This window comes from Rhamphochromis longiceps, linkage group LG6 (genome assembly GCF_057381845.1).
Source record: "Rhamphochromis longiceps isolate RC_006_pf linkage group LG6, R_longiceps_female_GT1.1, whole genome shotgun sequence".
Classification (NCBI taxonomy): domain Eukaryota; kingdom Metazoa; phylum Chordata; class Actinopteri; order Cichliformes; family Cichlidae; genus Rhamphochromis; species Rhamphochromis longiceps.
This window is the reverse complement of record NC_140562.1, coordinates 38,342,724-38,366,897: the sequence shown is the minus strand read 5'-3', so window position 1 is coordinate 38,366,897 and position 24,174 is coordinate 38,342,724. Positions and strand designations below refer to the sequence as shown.

The 24,174-nt window shown below is 39.4% G+C and overlaps 1 protein-coding gene across 4 annotated transcripts in view; it reads right to left on the bottom strand.

Moving 5' to 3' along the window:
* myh11a (myosin, heavy chain 11a, smooth muscle) overlaps positions 1–20,726 on the bottom strand; it is a 32,431-nt gene extending 11,705 nt beyond the window's left edge. The window contains exons 1-10 of one of the 4 annotated variants that reach the window (XM_085410621.1): positions 20,527–20,726; positions 17,095–17,459; positions 16,657–16,813; positions 7,887–7,914; positions 4,431–4,530; positions 4,287–4,313; positions 1,706–1,798; positions 1,543–1,606; positions 672–770; positions 48–191 (exon numbers count right to left, since the gene is read on the bottom strand). In XM_085410621.1, the coding sequence (XP_085266747.1) occupies positions 48–191; positions 672–770; positions 1,543–1,606; positions 1,706–1,798; positions 4,287–4,313; positions 4,431–4,530; positions 7,887–7,914; positions 16,657–16,813; positions 17,095–17,436 (1,054 nt within the window). In that variant the 5' untranslated portion in view covers positions 17,437–17,459; positions 20,527–20,726. Of the gene's footprint in view, positions 1–47; positions 192–671; positions 771–1,542; positions 1,607–1,705; positions 1,799–4,286; positions 4,314–4,430; positions 4,531–7,886; positions 7,915–16,656; positions 16,814–17,094; positions 17,460–17,621; positions 17,788–20,526 lie in introns of those variants that run through there. The other 3 variants (XM_085410618.1, XM_085410619.1, XM_085410620.1) reach the window with 3 other exon arrangements.
* Positions 20,727–24,174: the final 3,448 nt, after the last annotated feature.

Below are 24,174 nucleotides of genomic sequence, written 5' to 3'. Positions count from 1 at the left end.
ACAGTATTAGAGCGATGCTAATGCTATGCTTATTACTACGCTGATACCAATTCTGTCCTCTTCTGTGATGCCCATGATATTCATGGCCTCCATGGTTTCCTCATACATCTCATCGTCTTGCTGGGCAGGGATCTGGACGTGGCCTGCGCTGAGGAAGCGGTAATTACTGAAGGGCTCCAGAAGTAGCTCCTCTGAAAATAAAGAAAAACAGCGACTTATCATCATCATCGTTCTGTGGTCAGTAATCTGTGAATCAGTGAGGCTTAACTTTTTATGAAGATTTTGCTCTCGTGAGAAAATAGCACGAGTGGTCATAAATAACATGCAGGAACGCTTTACTCAGCTTTATTTTGATTATTGTGGTTAAACATCAGTTGGAAGAAAATCTTCTTTGAGAGTTTGAGAAAATTCTTTTCCTCCATGACCTTAAAAAAACATTTTCATAATCCAGCTGGATAAATTGTGACATGCATGACAGTCAACGAAGACCAGAAGTGACTTCCTTTTCCCCTTCCTCCAGTTCCAGATGAGACTTCCACATGACGGTGATATGTACAACACACTGTCAAAGAAGCCCTGCTAACTGCTGCAGCATCAAAGAAGCCCTGCTAACAGCTGAGCAGCAGCATCAAAGAAATCACACACATATTTTGGGTTTATAATCATCTTACCGCGCAGTTTGTCCTTGGCACCAGCAATCATGTAGTAGAAAATGTGAAAAGCTCTTTCTGTCTTTGCCTGTCTGATACAGCGAGACTTCTCCAGCAGATCTGAGAGCAACTGTTAAAGAATAAAAATCTCATTTGTGAGTAGGGGCAATTTAGTTTACAAACCTCTGTTCAGCCTTAAATGATAATTCTTGTTTTAACTAAATAGGAAGAATATAATTAATGCCTTGTGTTTTTTTTTACAAGCCAGTCAAGTTTCAGTTTCTAATGATCTAATAATCTATCTCTCTCCAAAATGTCATCGAATGAGTGCCACCTATTCAGTATCTAGCCAAATGTGAAATATTTTCACAAGCCCTGATTTTATTCCTAGGTTATATGACAGAAAAATGTCCAGAAGAGTATGACATTATGTTTAAAAATAAACTGTCATCAGATATTAGTGTTAATTTTTGCAGTAATCAGTGTATGAATTCTTGATTTAAAGCCAAACATTTATTTTCTGAGGTTATTGTGACTTTAAACAATCTAAACAGTTCATCCAAGTGATTAATAAGTAATTGTAATAATTGTAATAGTAATAAGTAATTAAGTAATTAGCAACAAAGCTAGCAGTCATTGTTTTAAAAATCTCATAGATGATGCAAGTTTGAATTATATACCTAAAAAAACGCCTTTTATAGGAAAAAGATGATTTATAATGGCCCGAAATAAACTGTTATTCAAAAGCTGTCAGCAGATAAACTTTGCAATAACTTATTTGAAATCAAAAAGCAGCACACAGCATTTAACTTTTGGTGCAGATGAAAGGCAACACAAAAAGTCTTCTCACTGTAAAAATAATATGTCTAAGATTAAAAAGTAAAAAGGATACAAGTCTCAATGTTGGCTCCAACAATGTAGCCGGTCACGTCAAAGTTGATGCGGATGAATTTTCCCTGTGAGAGAGATAAATGAGAAGTGAGATCACGATACGTGCAAAAAATATAACTAAGAAAACATCTAAACAATGCATTCTATAACTTCACAAAACTCACAAATCTTGAGGAGTTGTCATTTTTGATGGTCTTAGCATTTCCAAAGGCCTCCAGGATAGGATTGGCCTGCAGGAGTTGCTTCTCCAGCTCCCCCTAGTGATGACAGCAACACAGAAAAATGTGACTAAGAAGGACTGATTCGCTGCTTGTGATGCAGTGGAGTTGGAGTTTGGTGGGGATGAAGTAGTATAGGGTCAGTATTGATAGGTTAGCGTAGGTCTACCAGAATATCATCAGTGACAAGGGAAAAAAGGCAGAAAACAAGACGAAGGGCGCGGGTCCTAACTAAACAATGAATATTTGGACAAGTACATTTATATCAAGTTACAAAAGGTTAATATAATAATTTCACTGTAGTCTTCTTTGATTTTCTGATGAATACTGGATGGATTACATAACACAGACATGACCAAAACACTCCTCCATCAGTTCTGAGAAACTGTTAAAATCCAGAGAAGCTGTTGTTGATGACGAAGATCAGAGGCTGAGATGGATGAGGTGGGTTATGTTGGGTCACAGGCTTCCAAATACCAGCTGAAAAGCTGTGAAAATATTCCAACAAAGTTTTTTTTATTCAGTGCGTTGGCAAATCAAAATGATTCTGATTCAGAAACATCCTACTGGAGATGCAATTTGCTTCCAGCGTGACTGCAGAGACTGTAGATGCAGGTGGAGCTGGGCGATAGTCAGTAAATGAGGCAGACACCCCGTCACTCTGCATTGAGTTAATCCACCTGATCAAAGTGGTCTGTCCTAGTCTGTATCCAGGTCGGGCGCTGTAGACCTCTACCTAACCTCTCTTGCTTAAAAACACCTCCCTTAGCAACACTGTAAGTGAGCTAAAGCTAGGAAGAAGAGAAAGGAGCACGACTTGTAGCACAAAGATAATGAAGACAAACGATAGCCATGTGAAGCTGTTTGCCAACTTGTGTGAATTCGTTAAGCTCAGTTTCAAAATATGTGGTTTACAGATGTTTTTACTAATGCTGATATATATTTTTCCATATATTAGAGGACTGTTTTTGGAACTCACTGACAAATATGGAGGTCAGCCACAGCCGTAATTAAAAATAGAAATAATGATAATAAGTAAAAGACGTAGCCAATACTGACTGAATGTGAATTGAAGTAATATTCCCGGTTTTCACATTATTTCACTTCATACTGTATTTTTATGTGAAATTTGGCAAAACTAGTGATATTTTGACAGATATTTTAAGCTTGCTTTAGCAAACCAAACAGACATATAGACATTTCAAAGGAACATGGGAAAATTTAAAAAAGAGAACTAAAATAATTTTGGAATTTGCCTCTTAGAAAAATGCTTTAATTTGGGAAAAGTTGTGTCCTCAATTAAAAGCCAAGTATTTATATTATATGTAAGAAAAAAACAGGAGGATACAGACCCGCTGATGAGATGCAGTTCAGAGGTGGCAAAGCAGAGAAGAAGGTCCTGTTTATTTAAGTCTCTGAAGGAAAAATGAGAAAATAGAAAAGGAAAAAAGATGCAAAGCATGACAGCATGAAAGAGAAAGTTACAGCTGGTGGGAAAGACTGATCCTTGAGACATAGTTTAAATACAAATATCTAAGAGTACAGATTAGGAGAAACTGCTAAAAAAGTGCTTGAGAATGAGCGGAAGTAAGAGAAAGCAGAAAAAAAAGAGTTTAATCCAATGCTATTTCTGCACAGGCAGTCCATGGGAGCCTCAAGGTCCTATAGAGGACAGTGTCCAGAGATAATTATTCCTCTGGGAGCAAAGACCTTCTGAGTGAGCAGGGTCAGAGCCAAAGGGAAGCGTTGCTTTGACTGACTTTTTCCAATTATTACCCGAGCACCAGAACAGCAACATCAACTTGTGAGGTTTGAGCTGAAGTACCGTTAAAATAATTTATTTATTTTTTGTGAAAGCTTCAAGTTTGTTGCTGATTTTAGTGAAGTCACAATGTTTAAAAGTCAACAGAGTTTCCCAAACTGAGTTTTAAAAACTCCACAAAGTAAAAGTTACAGGACAGCCTCACGGCCCACGTCAGGCCCACTGGCAGTCGGATGAGGAAGTAAGGGAGGGAAGGAAGGGAGGAAGTAAGGGAGGGAAGGAAGGAAGGAAGGGGGCGACTGGTGTTTGATAGGTAAAAACAGGGCATGCTCACACTGTGATCTGTGAGAGACCCTTTCACTGTCGGGGAGGCTTGCATATAATCTCCACTGGCAGTGAAAGGGTGTCTAAAGAAGATGGAGGTCAAAAAACTGAACGTAATGAACCGCTTGAGGAGAAGGCAAAACTGGATATCTGCCACTGAACAACACAAGGTTTGAAATGTGACTGAGATTCAGTAATCTGATGATCATGCAGCCTTAATAAACTTTGTTTGATGATGAATATTAGGGTAAACACCATCTAACAGAAGGAAAGTAACATTTGGCATCTGTACTTTTGGTGTAAGCAAAATCAGTAGAAAAACAGGTATTTCGGGGGCAACAGTGACACTATCAATCTTCATGCACTTTTCTAACCTAAAGAAGGAACACGCACATGAAAACCACACAGAAAAACACACTCCGGGCATTCCCCTTTACTCACGTAAGCCAACTGTGATCCTGCATGTTGCTATTTGGAGGAAATGGTAATATACAGGATTAAACTGGGTAGTTTCCTATGTCATTAAGAGTGAGGGAACTGGCTGACAGATCCTAACTATCATGGTTTCTTTACACAGATACTTACAGCACTGCTGTCTTTCTTGCCTTTGTGCGAGGAGGCCACAACAGCCAAATACTGGATGACTTTCTTGGTGTTTTCTGTCTTCCCAGCACCAGACTCTCCACTAGGGAGGAAAAAGTTACAGTGGGATTGAAAAAGAAATAGAGAAGGAGAGAGGACAATGAAGATAAGCAATACTGACAGGTTTCTGTTCACACTTCAGTAACCCAGTTTATTTGAATGGAAATCATGTGCTGCAGAGATAACTGTGCCTGACACAAAGCATAATGTTATTGTTCAGACTGTATACTACACACAGGTCCTGTGATAATCTACACAGTTTCAGGGAAAAGGTTATTTTAAAAGGGATTTATTACCCTTTTTCTTATTTGTGCATACTGATGCTACTCACCTGTTGTTCATAAGGGAAGAAAGTTGTCTGAGACCGATTATAAGATTCCCAAATTTAACTCATTCAGAGTTACTCTAGTTAAGTCTAACAAGGTCGTCTACCGATCGGAAGGTTGGGAGTTCGAACTCTGACTCCCCCTAGTCTGCATGTCAAATATCCTTGGGCAAGATATTAGCCCTAAGTTGTTCTCCGATGAATCCATTGGAGTATGAATGTGTGTGAATGCTAGTTAGAAAGCATTTAAAAACATAGAAGACAGTGCTTGTGTGAATGGGTGAATGCGGCATGTTGTACAAAGTGCTTTGAGTACTCTGGGAGACTAGAAAGGCACTATATAAGAATCGGTTTTAAGATGCACCCGAAGAGACAGGAGGGAGTATTTCATGCAACCATTCCACTAGAGCCGAGCTAGCTCTTAGAATGTGACCCGATACTTCATGTTAATATACTTCTTATATTCGTTTATATACCTGATAACTTGATGAAAGTTATATGACAACGACTCTTAGACTAGACAAAAATCTAAAACGTGCTACTGTATGCTTGAAATGCATTTAATTACTTAAACATAAGCGAGACGATGCAATTTATTCCCCGAAAATGAACTTGGCTACTTCAAATAAAGTTGAATGATCCCAGAGCCATCAGCCACTAGCCAGAACACACAGACATGCTCGGTCATGGGTCCATAAAAGGCATCGGATGCTCACTGTGTTAGGGCCTGGCAGCATAAAGAGGAGTGTAATTACTCAGTCCTGCTCAGGTCTGCTAAGGATATATGACATCCAGGCTGCTATTGCAGGCAGCTGTTAGTGCAGAGCAAATTCTGTTGGGATTTTTTTCCTGATAGTTTATCAAGCTGTCTCATCCGGCTTATCCACAGTAAGCAGCACAGGTTTCACTTGCTGTTATAAGATTATTTGAAAGGGTATGAACGATTACAGAATGGATGGCCGCATTTCTAATATTTGGGAATTTAATTTCATAAAAACATCAATTTTTTCTACATTTTACAAGTGTACATGTGTCACTGAATATCAGGGAAGTAGTATCGTCTTTTAAAGAAGAGGTGGGCAATCATTTTTCCCAGGGGGGCCCCATGAGAAACTGGGACTGTGGACAAAAGTGATAAAATTAACACTGAGCAGAGTTCAGCATATTAATGTGATCTTCCACAGCAGTTCCAGTTTCTTGAGAACTTGAGGCCCCTTGAGAAAATGAATTGCACACCCTTTTTTATTAGATTGACAAATCAAAATTACAAGAACAGACAGGAAGGCTAAATATTTGGCGTTCCTCATTAAAAAATTTATAACTTTGAGCCCTAAGCTAGTCAGAAGTATAGTGAATATTCTTGTCCCATCAGTCTGTTTTTCATGAAAATATACTGAACAGCAGACAAAAGAAACTGGTGACCTTGTGAAGCTGAAATGCCAAAAATTTCTTAGCATCCCAACTATTTCCCATGGCACGTTTTTACTATTATATGGAGCAATCAGGGAAATACAATAAATAATACATTCATCAGGACTCAGCAACCAGAAGATACAGTAGGAATCATTTTAAGATATAATCAAACCCACAAATAAAAGTCCAGACTGGAGCCGTTTTAATTTTGTTATAATAGGTTTGAAACTGTTTTGGTATTTTGTATTAATAACACTGTAATTACTGTCTGTATCTTGATTTGCTTCACCTGCGTCCTGTTATCTATTCTTCTTTGTAGTATTTAGTTTGGATCTTCTTGTCTGCCATTCAACGTTTCTCTAATGTTCAAGCCTATTCCTCAAGTTTAGTTCCCTTTTTTTGGTCATCCGGATCCACTTATTTAGTCGACCCTTAGTCTATTTTTGTTTGTTTGATTACTCTAACCTTCACTTTCAAAAGTCACGCTTTTGAATCCTCTTTTGCCTTCACCAGATTTCAGACATGGTAAAACGGTGCATGTCCATCCACAGAGGAAGTATATGAAATTTGTGACAGAAATGTCACTCTGTGTAATTTCCCAACTAATTAACAGCTTAAAATCACACACACAAGTCTCCAGTCACAACATTAAAAAGTGCTTTCACTAAAAATCATTAAAATGCAAGCGGCCCATAATAGATTGTTGTAAAAACAATACCACAAAGCATACAAAGCAATTAAACACAAGTGCATCCACCCACAAGGAAGAATGTCATAAATGAAATTCCACGTATCATTGCTGAAACATTTTTGCCTTTTATGGGTCCAAAGGCCTGATGGGGCTCAGAAATCTTAAAAAGTGCAAGGACTTGATGTTCCAAGCTGATGGTGTTTCGGCTCTGCGTATAAAACTTTAAACAGTTTTAAATATGGCCTCATGTAAATTAACCTTCTTGTGTAGAAGGTTATTCTTGTGATTGTCTTTAAATTACATTTATGACTGAGATATACATGTATAAACAGAAAGATTATATTGTGCAACTAATTTAAAATGGTACATGACAAAATGTGAAGTCACTCCAGCACACAAAGAAAAACTAATTAACTCACTTTGTTTTCTATAAATTAAAAGTACAGTTCAGTTCAGGCCAGTCCAAATATCAAGCTATCATTAAGAGACAAAATGAGGCCGTTTGTCCCTGGATGTCCAATTGCCCAGTCAAAGTTCTCAATAATTAGTTTAGAACAAATAAACAAACAAAATAGAGCCAACACATTTGCAGAGCTAATCTGGTTCTCCCATCAGGATCCAGGGCATACTTCCTGAGTAAGGGTCTGAGAGGAGAGAGGGGCCTCTGGGAGCACCGTAAAAGCATTAAAGCACATCCAGTTTAGCTGTCTTTGAATACAAGATGACTCCATGGTAACAAAATCCGACAAACAAAATCATTTCTTTTTGGCACTAATGGTTGAAACGGTGCTGAGAGACCAAAAAGGTATTTCGTCTGTTTAGATCTATGTTTACACAAGCATTATGTAACTGTTCTTGCACACAAACAGATGTAGCATTCACTCCTGCTTTTATGTGATGTTTAAAATGTAAAAAAACAAACATGCAGAGATGGAACAGGTGAGCATGGAGGAGAGAGATTTTCACTTACGTGCAGAGAATGGACTGGTCTTCACGATCTGTAGAATCAAGAGAGAGTCAGTGTTAGATTATTTTTATTACAACTTATGTTGAATACTTTTAAACATAAAATTCATGATACAGCTAAATAAATTTGCAGTAACTGTAGAATACATTTGTAATTTTTATTGTGCATGATAGACATGAGGGACTTTTATTTTCTTTCTTTTCTTTCTACCACTTATATTCACCATGCAAAGTAGTCAAATGCACTACTGTGAAACCACATGTAATTCTCCAGCAATAAAGATCAATCTACTGTCAAACTTAAAACACCAGCTAGGCTTTGTGATTTACTCCCTTGTGCCAAAGAAAACATGTAACCCTTAAAAATACTTTGATTTTTACACATGAAAATGAACTCTGAATGCGCAAAAACAATGAGTCATTAGACTGTCTCCAAAAATACTCCAGGGAGATTACACGAAGACCATGTAAGGCTAAACTGTAACTGTATACTTCAGTACAAACCACCCCTGGGGGAGTATGGTGCACATTGCTGAAAGAGAGATAACTTTTCTGGGCATTTGTGATCAGAACAGAACAAATGGCATACTAGGCAGCCTCATAAACCTCTATGCAACTGTGCAACAAAAATGACCCAGGGTAGGGTGAATGACGGGAGACAATTCCTCATTCTGACACTGAAGAGTGTCATTTTCATTTTGATTATCATCCACATGTCCAGGACACAAATCTAATGACATGTCTAACTTTGTGAGGTTATTTACTGACACTTCACTCCATCTCTGTGGTGTCAAACGTCTCCCAAAGAGTTCCATAGACTATATAAAACATGGACATAGCGACCATGATGTCACCCACTGATTTGTGAAATTTCATCTCTGAAACTTTGAGCCACACAATTTCCAATTTCTTTTAAACCAGACATGAGGGCCTGTGCACATTTATATGGTCCCCCCTAAACATACCCTGCTTTAATGTCCTTCCTGATACTGCTGTATTCCATAAGACTTGAACTGAGTTCATGCACTCATCAGTACAGTCTTTACTGAGGTCAGAGTGTAAGTAGTTTTCTTATACTGGACATCATCTTTTTTCAACTAGAGGAGTCACTACCTTTCTACCTTTTAGAAAGAAATGTTTAAGGCACTTCCTCTCTTTTATATCTATTGTCCAATCTGACCCACTGCATAGAAAATTAAAATTGCAAGAGAGGAGGGCATCATTTTTGGAAATTTTTCCCCATTTATTGCACCAGGAAACATTGCACTGACAGAATGGATAACGTCACAAACCAAAGCACTAATTGTTTTCAATTTTATAGCCCCCATAGCCTGTAGCCTGAAGTAAGATAGCTAGCCTTGGAGACGTATCCAAAACATTTCTTTTTAGTGACAGTAGACTAACTGAAGGTGGAAAAGCTGTCTCACACGATATGATGATGTTTACTGTCTATTGATTTTAACAGATACTCTATATTTAATTGTCTAATGTTTAATGAACTTCTTTCTACTAAAGAAAGGAAAAATGTTGGTGGTACTACAACAACTTAACTTGTCTGGCACTTGAGATTAAACTGGGCTTAATGTGATCTTGTTCAACAGAAATTAGTCTAACCGCTCCTCTCTAACCCTGTTGCATCATTACATCAACCTTAGTCTCAACAAAACTCTTTGAAGGTGTTTCATAAATTGAGTTTTCACTTTGCCAAACTGTCCTCTCTTTAGAGGTGGAAAATTTAAAGCGGTCCCCAAGACACACACATACAAGTACACACACACACACACACGCACACACAAGATAAACCAGCAGCACACTCCTGCACAATTAGGGTGGAGCACTCATAATTTCGTCGAACAAGTACAGTGACAATAAAGGGCTATTCTATTCTATTCTGCACACACAGATACAGTGTCCAGCCTCCATTGAACTGTAAACTGGGGTGGATGCCTTTTCTCCATGTGAACTCCAGTTTGGCTGCTGTTCCACTGGATTCATTCCTTACATACAGACGAAATGTACCCTGTTCCCTCTCTGCACTTCCTAATTAAGGCAGAGTGCAAGACAGCAACACACATAGAGAGAGAGAGAGAGTAAGGTGGCCAGATTTGTGAATTCTTGTAACAAATCCAAAAACAACATGCACTCACATTAGTGAATGAGACTTAAAAAATCTGTGAACCTAATTAAGTCACGAGAATTAAATCTGATTATATGAGTCTCTGCACCAGTAAATATACTGTGAGCACGGAAGGACAGCATGTCAATCATCTGCTGCTGGGGACAGAAAACTCCCCACGGGAATTTACATTTTTATCTCCCGGACATCAAAGACCAAAGTACAATTTTGGAGGAATGGGATCTTGGCCAAGACTGAAGAAGGAATGTTTCAGAGCTTAGGAGACTTATCTGGATTTGCTTCAGTTATGCACCACTTCCAGTTTACATGTGAATTGTTCATACTACAGCACTCAGTGTAGAACATCCTGCTTCATTAGTCACAACTTCATGGGAAATCCTACCAAAGCATCAACAATAACAACTCCCTGGCAGTCATAGTTTTTCTTATATTATTTTGGTGTATAGAGAACCCTTGAGACATTGATATTGTAAAGGTTTAAATTATGAAAAAGACTACGCTTCAAGCAATCAGACCCTATGAATCAAAAGGAGACTTTAATGTAAATGGCCTGCATTTGTATAGCACTTTACTCAGTTCCTGCTTTACACTACATTCAGTCATTCACCCATTCACACACAGGCAATGGCAAGCTACATTGTAGCCACAGCTGCCCTGGGGCACACTGGCGCCACCGGGCTCTCTGACCACCACCAGTAGGCAAACAAGGTTAGTATCTTGCCCAAGGATATTTGGCATGCAGCCAGGAGGCAGCCTGGGATCGAACCACCGACCTTCTGATTAGTGGCTAACCTGCTCTGCCACCTGAGCTACAGCTATGCTCGTTTCCAGTTCCTTTTTTATTCCACTACAGTAGCTTTACATTACAGCTCAAAATCACTCTTATTTATCTAAACCATGACCCTCATTAAAGTTGTCTTTAAGACAACCTTCCTCTGACTCGCTGCCCCTCTCAAACTGATACTTTTCCCCCAGCTTTAAAAATTAAACAGGACCTATCATACTGATTTCACACTCCATGAGCTATTCTTATTCCTGAACCACATGATTCACATTTCAAAATAACACTGGATCTTGTTGTCTCAAATCAAGCTGTTTAGCTGCCATCCCTTCCATTTAAACCAACTGTCCTCTGACTGCCCCTGCCTTATAAACAGAAAGTTTAAACATCAGGTAGGTGGGACTTTATGTGGTAACAGCCTGCGCTGTGTGTCTTAGATCATCATATTAAAGATATCCAGTCTCGCTGACATCATGCAGGTCTAAGAGCAGGACAAACGGCCTGAGACAGTGCTGAGAATAGTTCGAAGCCTGAACTTTGGGCTCACATGGATTACTTGAAATTTCATTTAACATAATCATCACCATTGTAACAGTAACAGTGATAGAAAATAAGTACGAGGAAAACGTATCATGAGTTCACTTAAACCCATATGAGACAGTCTCTTTCACCTTTGCACGAGACTTGAGACATTTTGTTATTTTTAAAGAATGAATATATTTTTGATTAATTGTTTCTTGTCTTTTCTATGCTTTTCTTTATATTTCTCTTTGTGGGTTTTTTTGTTCTTATTTTTCGCTGCCGACTTATCTTGATTTCTTTACTCAAGCACTTTAAGTCCCAGTTGTTAAAACGTGACAGCTAAATGGGTGGTCCAAGCTTAAATTTCTACTGTCACATATATGATAAGTCCGAAAAAAATGTTTAGTCTGAAATAAATGCGCCAAATCAAAACACATTTTTTTCTTCTGCACATACAGACACAGACTGAACAGCATCTGCTATGTTCCAGCGTTCGTTCTCAGAGATGAACAGAAGATGTATAATCCAAACGCCACATAAACACCAATCCTCCCTTCTTCTTGGTTACTCTTGATGCTGTGTTTACAAACTATAGCTTATGAGGTATTTTCCTGTATCCTGGTTTGTTGTAACGTTAAATCACTCAGTGCGTACACCTTATTAGTAACGGAAAAGCATTAGAAAGCATTAAGTTGCTTTATCAAAGACCAATTAAGTTATTTATATTGTCATTGCCAAACAAATTTAGCAAATTGAAGACAAACTGGTGTTTCAGTATATCTATTTCCAAATTTGTTCTACATATCGGCGCGGTCACATTTGATAGGCTTCTTTATTTTCTTTGATCAGTCATCGTTGATCGTAATGCGTAATGCGATATATACGTGGACTTGCAACTCCCTGTTTTGTGGACTTGCATTTTGAACTTCCACTATGGTTTATAGCTGTCTGTTAGTTTTTTTAAAGCCTGATGTGACTATATCTGGTAGAGCCAGCAAACTGGATGCACAAGGTTCATCCATAAACTACATAAGTGCATCACACAGACACAAATACAGACAGCTCCTGGCTACACTCAGCTTTGACCCCAGTGATGCAAACTTATCTCGATATGTTTGCATCAGTCTTGATATAATTGGGAAGATATTTAAAAAGTCTTCCTCCACAAATCCTTCGCAGGTCGCATTTGAAGGCCAAGTCGGTGTATCCTTCGTGGCCCAACCTATCCCAGAATTCATAGCGCGGTCTAGCCAATTTCAGTATCCAACAATGGAGGCAGCTACTTAGTTTTAATATTAGTCTTTATGGGTCACAAAATGTAGCTGTGTAAACTTCAAATATCTGCTTGGTTTATCAAGACATCACATATTTGCAAAAGTGCTCCGACGTTTTTGGAGACGTCTGTTACCCACCAGCTCAAAGCTGACCGGGAGGTCGAGGCCCACTAGAGCCGGGGGGAACACCGCACTCCTGGCACATCATGCCTCGACCTCCTGGTCAGCTTCGAGCTGGTGGCCTCTGAAGGATGCGGCCTACTTTGTGAGATCTCGCAAAACGTTTGCAAGATCTTGCAAAAGTTCATCTTAATTTTTTTTTCTCCAATATCCCTTGCAGGGCTCCGTACTCATGCATGGGCTGTCCATACATTTCATGCAGCATTGTCAACACAAATAGATTAAGTGATGAATGTAGGAACCTAAAGCTGCCGGGAACAGTCTGAGAGGGTGTCAGAGGTTGGTGGTCTCGATGCTACTGACATTTTCTCAAACAAAAGTACCCCGGGTAAAGAAATATAGTTTCAAGTTGTTGGCTTACATCCTAGAACAATTATTTTGCTTTGTATATCACAGTGTGAATCACATACTCTCTAAAGGAATTATAATGACAACAAAATACAGAGCTTTAGAGTACCTGATTACTTGTTTGGATCTCTTCAAGCTTTTTAGCATTGAAATTCAAAGTTCATTCAGGTGTGTACTTCAATACTGTAATAATGACCCTATCAGAATTGACAGCTGTGCATGTATGTGTGAGGCCTGTACAGTAGTGGAAGAAATTATAACACAACTTTCTTTGATGGTTTCCAAACAATAACTCTCTAAATTACAGTAACTCCTGTCCAAACATCCTGTTTAGGAAGGAAACTCCTCAAACCAAAGGACAAAAGTCTCAGGCTCATTTAATAGGACCAATAAACTTGTTAAATCTTTGGCATTTACACTCCCTAAGAATTTTTTTTAAATAAGCAAGAGGGTTTTCTGAAACAGGAAATGTTTTATTGCCCTCCACCCATCTCTCAACCATCTCACAATCCAGATGTCAAGTCCTCTGAGAGAACACATCGTCATATCAACATAAAATCCAGTGGGCAAGACCCCCTGGAAACACAGACTCTGATTCTATGGGAAACCAGCCACTCTGAATCACTGCAGGGACATTTACTGTAAGCATGACCAAGACTGCTACCATCACCTCTATGAGACCAAAATACTATTTTGGAGTTGTTTTTCATACCATTTTACATTTTAATGAGTGTATTTTTTGTTCTCACTACATTATAAACATGGCTCTGCATTTTAAGCCATCAGTTTCATGGATTAATTTGCAGTTTTGTCAACCACTTTGTCAACATGACAGTGTGATAAGCCTGTCGTCACCAAGAGCCACCACAACTCACCCACAACAAGCTCTTAAAGCTGCCAACAAACAGCTCAATTTGACACAGCTTACTTAAGAGCTTCAGCAGCTAACGCCTGCAGATTTTATTCAGTTATGTGTGAGGCCTGCTGAAGATATACTTACGTTTGTTGCTTTCTTGTCTCAGTTTGTTATTATTTATCATTTTGATCTGATCATTTTAGTTTATAAATGTTGTAGCCCATCTCAGCATGTGCTGTGCAAAAGTCAAAAGTTCCTAGTAAAATAGCTACAGCAATTTATTGAAACAATTCTGAATTTATTCATTTATATTCAGTATATAAAGCAAAAACCGAGTTTGCATATATTTGGTATGACCTCCTTCATCATTCAACACAGCCTGAGCTACCAGGGTCAGGCTGTTCTTGTAATGTCTTTAATTAAGCTTCAAGAATAGTTCTCCAGGTTTCTTGAAGGACATTCAAAGCTCTTCTTTGGGTGTTGCCTGACTTTTGTTCTGTTGTTTTCCAAGATTATCCCACACTGCTTTAAAAATGTTGAAGTTTGGGCCCTGGGGAGGCCAGTCAGTGACTGATTACATTCAATTGTGTGTCTTTCTATTCAGTTATGCTTTTATACTGGATGCCAGGGAACCAATACTAGGCTTAATAAACAAAACAACAACAACAACAAAAGGTAGCCAATGTCCAGAGAAAAACTATAAAAGATCTTTAGAAAACCTGGAAGCTTCAGGAAGGTGAACGCACGCAAAGCTACTGGTCCGGACGGGATTCCCGGCCGCGTCCTCAAGTCATGCGCGGCTCAGCTGGCTGGAGTGTTCACGCACATCTTCAACCTTTCCCTCTCTCTGTCTGTAGTCCCAGCCTGCTTCAAAATGGCCACCATCGTCCCTGTACCCAAATCCTCCACCATCTCCTCATTGAACGACTGGCGACCTGTAGCCCTGACCCCCATCGTAAGCAAATGCTTCGAGAAGCTGGTCAGGGACTTCATCTGCTCTGCACTACCCGACTCACTGGACCCTCTACAGTTCGCATACCGCCACAACAGGTCCACTGATGATGCCATAGCCCTGACACTACACACTGCCCTGTCACACCTGGAGAAGAGAGACACGTATGTGAGGATGCTGTTTGTAGATTACAGCTCAGCATTCAATACCATCGTTCCCTCGAAGCTGGACAGGAAACTGCAGGATCTAGGACTGAGCAGCTCCCTCTGCAGCTGGATCCTTAGTTTCCTGTCTGACAGACGCCAAGTGGTCAGACTGGGCAGCATCACCTCATCCCCCGTCACACTGAACACTGGTGCTCCACAGGGGTGTGTACTGAGCCCTCTCCTGTACTCACTCTACACCTACGACTGCACGGCCACTAACAACTCCAACATCATTGTGAAGTTTGCGGACGACACTACAGTGGTGGGTCTTATCACCAACAGTGATGAGACAGCTTACAGGGAGGAGGTCAGCGCCCTGACCCACTGGTGTCAAGACAACCATCTCACCCTCAACGTCGCAAAGACAAAGGAGTTGATAGTGGACTTCCGGAGGTGCAGAGAAGTACACACCCCCATCACCATCAGCGGCGCTGCTGTGGAGAGAGTGAGCAGCTTCCGGTTCCTTGGAGTACATCTGGCTGAGGATCTTACGTGGTCAGTACACACAAACAAAACAGTGAAGAAGGCGCAGCAGCGCCTCTTCTTTCTCAGGAGACTGAAAAGATTCGGCATGAGCCCCCGCATCCTCAGGACCTTCTATCACTGTGCCATTGAGAGCATCCTCACTGGATGCATCACCACCTGGTATGGCAACAGCACCGCCTACAACTGCAAAGCTCTCCAGCGAGTAGTGCGGTGCTCTGAACGGATAATTGGAGGTGAGCTTCCCTCCCTCCAAGACATCTACAGGAAGCGCTGCCTGAGGAAAGCGGGGAGGATCATCAAGGACTCCAGTCACCCCAGCCATAAACTGTTCAGACTACTTTCATCAGGAAGGAGGTTCTGCAGCATCCGGTCCCGTACCAGCAGACTGAGAGACAGCTTTTTCCATCAGGCCATCAGACTGCTGAACACTTCATAGACACCTCAGCTTCACTACTGGAACTTTAACATTATGCACTCCATACTGTACAGTAACGCCACTGTTTTGCACATGTCTCACTCTGTATATTTTATTTTATATATTTTATTTATTGTTTACTCTATTTAATTTGTAAAATATGTGTACACACACACACACACGTAGAAAAATATTTAGTATACACATCCAGAAATGCATATACTATTATATATTGTACATATATTTATTAGTTTCAGATGTAGCCATTCTTGTATTTTGCTTGTTTACATTATTGTATTTTGCACAACTCTGTTGCTTGTGAAGCTCGCACACAAGAATTTCACTCACATGTGCTGTACCAATGTACCTGCACATGTGATGTGACAATAAAAGTGATTTGATTTGATTTGATTTGGAGAACCACTTTTAAAAATACTAGAGTCTGGCTCCTTGGAAGCAAAACATAAAGAAAGGGTTGCCTAAGACTCTTTTTCTATTGTATACTTTGGATAGATAACATAAAAAAGCCCCATTACAGAGCTAACATGGGTAGGAACATGTCTTTGCAGTATGAAAGCATCTACATCACAAGAGGAGTTTTGTAGTAAGCATCTTACCTTGCATCATGTTTCTATAGGCGTTGTCAGAGATGGAATAGATATGAGGGGGTAGTTCATGTCGTTTCTTTCCTTTGTACATTTCAATGATCTTCTCTGAGTAGATGGGCAGCATTTTGTAAGGATTCACCACCACGCAGAACAGGCCAGAGTATGTCTGAGAGCAGAGAATGCAAGAAAGGTGAGACAAGGACAACTTGCACAGTTTGCATGCTTGTTTCTGCCAGAGAACGAGACAGTAGTAGTAGTAGTAGTAGTAAAAAGTACAATAATCTGAGGAAATTCATAGTTTGTCATCATTTTTCTAGTACTTTATTTAGGGTCAGAGTTTGTACATCCCAATCCAAATAACAAAGGGATAACAAAGTCAACAAGTTGCCATAAGAATAAGGCATAAACTATTTTGTGAGCATGCGCTTGTTTTTAGTAAATACTTACATAAATGAGCCCAGAGAAGTACCTCTCGCGAAGATTGTGCAACACAGAGGCCTCATTTAGACAGGTGAGCTCGGCCATGTCCTCTACCTTGCTGAACTTGGGAGGGTTCATCTTCTGGATGTCATCTTTATTGACTGTTATCTTCTTGGCATTATCAGCCAGCTCCACCAGCACCTCGTCGCCATGCTCCTCCTTTATACTAGCTGCCTCAAAGCCATGCTTTTCTGATGGAACCCATACCAACTTCTTGGCTGCCCAGTCAGCCTGAGCCATCGGGCTGTTGAGGAAGTCTTTGTCAACAAAGAGGAACTTCTCATCCTCGGTAGGGGCCTTCGTGGACATCTTGGCTTAAGGTGAAGGGCCAGCTGTCGATGACAAAAAATTAACTGAATGTTAGAAAAGAGGGAGCAGTAAGTAAAACAAAGATGGATGACAGAAAGAATGCAAGTAAGGGAGAAAAGAGGCAACGGAAAGTCAGTAGCAGCAGTCAGTAAGAGACAATAATCACTTGCAGGTACTGGAAGTACCTGATTGGGCCTATAGATAGCAAAACCCTGTGTCAAGTAATGAGTAAGTCCTAGTGGGAGACATGCTATAAATTTGCCTCCTTGCTTGTGGTCGTAACCCAAGGAGTTAATATGCTTCATCTATCGGGGAGTTCCAGAGTGCAGCCATTCTCACAGACCTCCACCCCCCTCTCGACCCTGCACTCTCTCCCTGTCTCTCTCACACACCACAAGGGAAGAGCTCAAACAATTCCCCTCCCTACTGTAGATCCAATGACTGAGGCTGGGAAATTGATTTTAATTAACTCAGCAACAAAGACCGCTACGTTTTGTCAACAGCTCTATCTCAAATAACTCTAAACCATTAATACTTGCTGGCATTTACTTATACTCAGTCAAGTCAGTGCTTAATTGTCAACATCCATTTTTTCCGGTCTTTCACTCTGCATCTCTCTCTCTCTCCTGCTCTCTCTTACTCTCTCTCTGTCTCCTGCTTGAGGCTTCAGTCTCGTGCTGTGATGACCATATATGGACCCCTTCTCTGGAGCAGGGCTCTTTTCTGCAGACCTAAACAGCAAGGCAAGTGAACTCCCAAACAAAGCCCATATAGGGAATAGTATGTCTCTTGCCGGCCTTGTCGTTTACTCCAAAATGATAACAGTAAGGCAGAGAGCCTGAGGGGGGCCCGGAGCTTTAACAATCGTGCTTCACACGGGGCCATAGTAGCATTCATTTTTAAATGCACTGGTTAAATCATGAACAGGTGCCTGGGACTCAGTCATGTCTGAAAAGGAGCATTCCCGAGCTTATGTGAAATGCTAACAGAAATATGTAGAGTAAATGTACATGCACTTAATTCTTTTCAAGTGTTATTAAAAAAACGGAACCCATTAGATCTAATTTAGGGACTGTTACATAACTATAAAACCATAATGTGATGGATAAAATGAAACAAGTTTGCAAGTTTTTAAGTGGAAAAAATGTTTTACTTTCTAACCTAAGATAGCTTATATATGAAATCCTGGTCTTAGACAAACTAAGTCACAAACAAACTATAAAATATACTGTAAAAGTATTAGCTTGAAGCAGAAGCAAACACTGTCTATATGTCAGTGGATGAAAGCAGTAAGTCAAGCACACGTCTGAGAAAACAAGGAAGGAACCCTCTGATGATCTGGTGATTTTCTGCAGATAAATGTAAACAAACTTTTCCTGACACTCCCCGTATACTTAAGTGTGTGCAGCCAATCAAGTTGCTCCTCCTCACTCTCTTTAACCTTTCTCACCAACTTGAGTTAATGCTTAATAGTTGTGGAGTCCACTCTCACTTTCTGTGGTGTTGATACAGTTTGGTGCTCAGTAAGTGTATCTTGAAGACAGAACAGGGTTCAGAGGGAAAAGTCTCACAGTCACGACGATGGTTTGTCATCTCTGGCATCTTTATTCGCCATGAGACTAAACTACACATAATCCAGTATTATTGATCTGTCATAACTTTAACCACTAAATATAATATTAAACTCTCTCCTGTGTAATCATCAAACCAAATCAGTATTGTCTCGGTTCTAGTTTGTCAAAAATATCACACCAAGGCTAAAAATAAAACTTGTGATGAGACCAATAAACTGGATCATTATTCCAGAGTCTCTATCAAAAATAATAAACAAGTGGAAATATCACTCAGGAGACTAAGTGACCTTTCTATTTGTGGCTGACCGAGTGGCTGACAATTTTACAACTTTTCTCTCTTCTTCCTGTTATCCTTTTATCAATAAACTCAGATGCATCAGGTTTTCCAGGCCTTTGCTCAATGTTTGCTATTAAAACATGAAAATAGTTTAATTGAATTTATTAAAATATACACTTGACTTGTTCCAGGAAGTGTTTCCTCTTATTTTCTGACCAGGAATATCCCAGTGCTTGCCAAACTGTTCCTTTAACTGTTCATCCAGAAACCTGTGATGCTGTGGCAAAATTAATCTGTTTAAAGCTGCATCCAAGTTTTACATATATATAATTGAGTTGAAATACTCAGTTATTAGACTGTCCATTAGCTTGTGTGGTTATGACAGTGAAAGCCCTTGAAATAAAACAGAAGGGAGACTATGTCTGCATGCCAAATATCCTTGGGCAGGATACTAGCCCCAAGTTGCTATGAATGTGTGTTAATGTTAGACAGAAAGCGCTTAATCATAGAAAAAGGCTTGTATGAATTTGTGAATGAGGCATGTATAAAGCGCTTTGAGTGCCTCAGGAGAGCAGAAGAGTGTTATATAAAAATCAGTCCATCACTCCTCCAAACCAATCATGACAAGATTAGTTAGCTGTATGTGAAAATTGTCACGAGTCTGTGCTATCTGCATCTTCAGGGAAAACATACTGGATATACATGCAGCCCAATACAACCATATTTGGAAAACAGGAAACTCAGTGGTCAGTGGGATGTGGTTCTTAGATAGACAGACCTTTCCCCTTTTCCTTATGATCGCGAATACTTTTTACAGTTTTATTTAATATATGTATTTTTTTACAGTATTAACTGTAGTTGATTAACTTAACAATAATACTACGTCGTCTGTTGCACTTTATCTAATGCACAAATAAGTGTTTGCATACAGGAGATGTATAATTACATAATGAGCTGACGCCCAGATACGTAAACTATGTCATTGCTTTTAACTGTCAGAAGAAGTTATGAATAAAACTCATATGCTAGGCTACCATAAAACATTAATTAAAGCATATTTTTAAAATAATTTTTCATAGTAGCTACAAAGTTCACAATAAAGCTCTGCAACCGCCATTATCTACAGGAAAACACGCAGACTCCCTCTTCCTTAAACGCATTTAAAGTTATGAGGGGATGCCGATTGACAGGTGCACTTCATGACCGCCGCTGCACGCTTCCACTAAAGGATATACTTACATAATGTGAAGAAACGGGTGTTCAGGGGAGCTTTGGCTTTGGAAAGTTGGAGTTTGGAGAAGCCGGCGTTGACGAGGTACTCCAAAAGCGAACAGTCCAAATGACCCTCGTCAATTTCAAAGCCTTACTATTTAAACTGCGGACTGTTGCGCGAAGGTGGAGCTGTACGAGGGGACCCTCCTCCTCCAGCTGCAGCATCGTCCAGTTGCAGTCTACATCTGTCAGCGGGGCTGCGGAGGCAACGGACATGCGCACTGCGGACACCAGCAGGTTCGAGGAGTCACAGGGATGTAAGATGAATGAAAAGGCGCTGAATGGAGTGGAGGGTGCTGCTGACAGAGAAGCAGAGGATTAAAAGGTCATATATAACAGTCAACAGTAAAATGGAAAACACCATAACTCCCTAATCTCCATGCTTACTGTTCCAGCACAAAGACATCATGTTTGTGTGTAAGACTAGCGCACACACGGGCTGTGAGGTCAGGTTATGGCTGTAAAATAAATTGGCGTGTAATACAGTTTCATCAGTTTTTTTTAATATCTTGAAATTTACTGCAGCTAACAAATCCAGTACATCTAAATCCACAACATTTATGTTACAAGACCTTTTTTTTAGATTTTAATGTGCAACACGTTTATACATGTGACATATTTTATAAATAAAATGATCCAAATTGATATAGAACTTCTCGTTAAAATTAACTACATCATGAGCCAAACTACATTAAAATACCCCGAAAAATAATCAAGCCTATGTAACACAGCAAGGTTCATTCTACGTCTTGGTTATGAGTCTACCATAAGCACATTATTCAGATTAATAGACCGATTAACTCAAATTCTCACACACTAGATATTTTAGTGTCAGTGATACTGTGTTAAATTAAATAATAACTTGTTTTTTATTAATTAAAATGAGATCATTTGTATAAAACTAGATAACTAAACCTTGATATTTTAAAAGTAACTGCAGTTTATATTAAAAAATATAAAAGAAAACGTGTAATAGTATAACCTTACCAAAGGGAACATCCTCTCCTCTCCCTCCTGTCCAAAGAATTAGTTCAATTACTTTACATTCTTGTAGATGGACAAGCCAAATGTGTGTTTGTAGGTAAACAGCATGGCTCAACTTGAATTTATGTGTTTATTCTTTATGCATCATGACAGATTTTAGGAACATTTCATGACTTGATTTGTTGTTTCCATTAATTGAATCATAAAAGCTGGACCCACAATAAACACAGAAGCCGAATAATTGGTTCAATTTGAGTCTAATCTTAAAAACATGCTATCACTTGCTGTCTTAACTAATTTCTTTGGAAAGAGTTGGTTCAAAAATATTTAGTAATTCAGCACTAATCAAGCCAAGCGTTTATTGGGCGCCTTGAATCATAATTAACTGTTGTTATCAGTTTGTATGTTCTCTCAATGTCTGTGTTTCTTCCAGGTGTTCCAGTTCCTACTGTTTAAAGACATGCATGTTAGGTGATGTATGTGTTATTCTACAATGGCTGTAGGAGTGGATGTGTGGGATGGAGTTGTCTTCTGTCTGTGGCAGTACATTTTCAATATAATAAAAATGTATTTCTATGTACTTTCCCTGTAGAAAAACCTTTTTAACATAATTTACAGGTGTCATGTTTCAAAGAATTTATTCAAAGGCAATCAAGAAAGTCTTTACAATTTAGACAATTTAACTGCAGTCTAATAAAATATTATTTCAAATTGCAATCTGGGCTTTTACCTCCTTATTTTGTATTATTTATTTCCACACACCTCTGAGTTGAATCTAATAAGGCTAAACAGTGGGAAAAAATGAACAGGAATCATAATTATAAAACTGTGTGCTTCACTCCTACACGTTCTAGGGTTTAAAGATTATGCAATGCGTTCCCACTCCTCATAAGGAAAACCAGCTGTCCCCTGCATAGGAATCCCCTTTTACTGTAACCTCCCTGGAGAGTTTCCCACCAGTACATAACTCATAATTCGCATAATGAATGTGAGTTTCTTTGTGTGTGTGTGTGTGTGTGTGTGTGCACATCCCATCTTTCTGTTGCTACACACACAGCAAACAGCTCCTCCCCTGTCCTGCTGCATCCCTCCTGTGTGCAGCTTCTTTCCAATGGAACTTCCTTTATAAGGACACTTTTCTGTTTGTCCCGGTAAATCAAACTGCTGGTTGATAACTGCGCCAGAGACATAGCATTGTGTTCGTGTGTGTCTGTTTGTGTAAAAACTGATGACAGACCTAAGACCAACATTAAGGGCCTTCAGGTTCCCTCTGGCCAACATCAAGGAGATGGGGTGGCATTCGTGGAAAAGGACCATGGGTTGAAAAAATCAGCACAGACAGGCAGTGGGAGGGATGAAGAGTGAAGAGGAGGGAAAGAGGAACAGATACACTGAACAGAGAAGTTGCAGTGTGTGCCATATAAGGAGAATGGCGTCTGTATGGAATCTCTGCAGCTTTCTGTGTTACTTTCAAAGTCTAGCACAGGCAACCACCCCAAGCTCCAGTGACTAAATATGGTTCAATAGCAACAGGGTTGTTCAAACAAAGTTACTCCTATGGCTCCAAACTCTAACTCTATTTACCTGCAGTTAGCTGTGACAGACAACTGGTTTATAGCTTCTGTTTAGTGCACACAAGAGAAAGACTTGTTATTTTCTTGTTATTTTTAGTGAGATAAAATATGAAATTAACAATTTGCAGCTTGAGGCTAATGCCTTTGAAATAAGTACACAGAGACTTGGGATTCCCTCTGAACTAAACAGTGTATAACAGGATCATTTTCCAGAATAAGAGCCATAATAATGGATGAAGGTAGAAGGAAGGATTATTATTTATTTGTATTGAAAGTTAATCTGTTCTAAACTTTGTCCTGACACACCTTTAAGGAGGAGACAGCGGGAGTGAACATGGATTTAAACCTCTGAGTGAATGATGGCAAAATCCCACTCCAAATGAAATAAACCTAAGCAGGATTTTCACTTAGAAATCAAATGTTAATCATATTAAGATCTCGTACATACAGCATGTTTCATGTGTATTTTTTCTTCATCCTCATGTCTATAGATGGTCATCTATTGGAGAGAAAACATGTTTATGGATATGTTTGACCCCCAAGGAATGCAATTGCATTCTAATTTAAGCACAGAGGCAAACGTCAGTTCAGTCTGCAGCAGTCAAAGGATCACTGCATTTAACACTATTTATACAGCTGCCTGTTTTGCATACAACTAATTTATACAGTGGAGAAGAAATGCTACCAATTATGGGGCAAGCTGCCAATTGAACAATCATGTCATTGTTCAACTTCAGGAGCTTGTAAAGGCATTTTAAAGAGAATGGATATATCAGATGTCAGTGAAGTAGGTATTTGAGTACCTCAGCTTTAAGGAAAAATCAGGTTTGTTTTTGTAAAACCATGTAAATTCAGACATTTTCAGACGAACAAAGACATAGCGCTATTTTCATTTGATACTAGGAAACAATAAATTAGGACACCGTAGACAGTTAAGCTCTTCAACAAGCTGCACTAAAGGTACATCAATCATTTTGTGGCCAAATTCAAGATAATACACCATGTGCTCAGTATTATCACTTCACTGTTTCAGTGGATGAATCTGAGACCTATGATG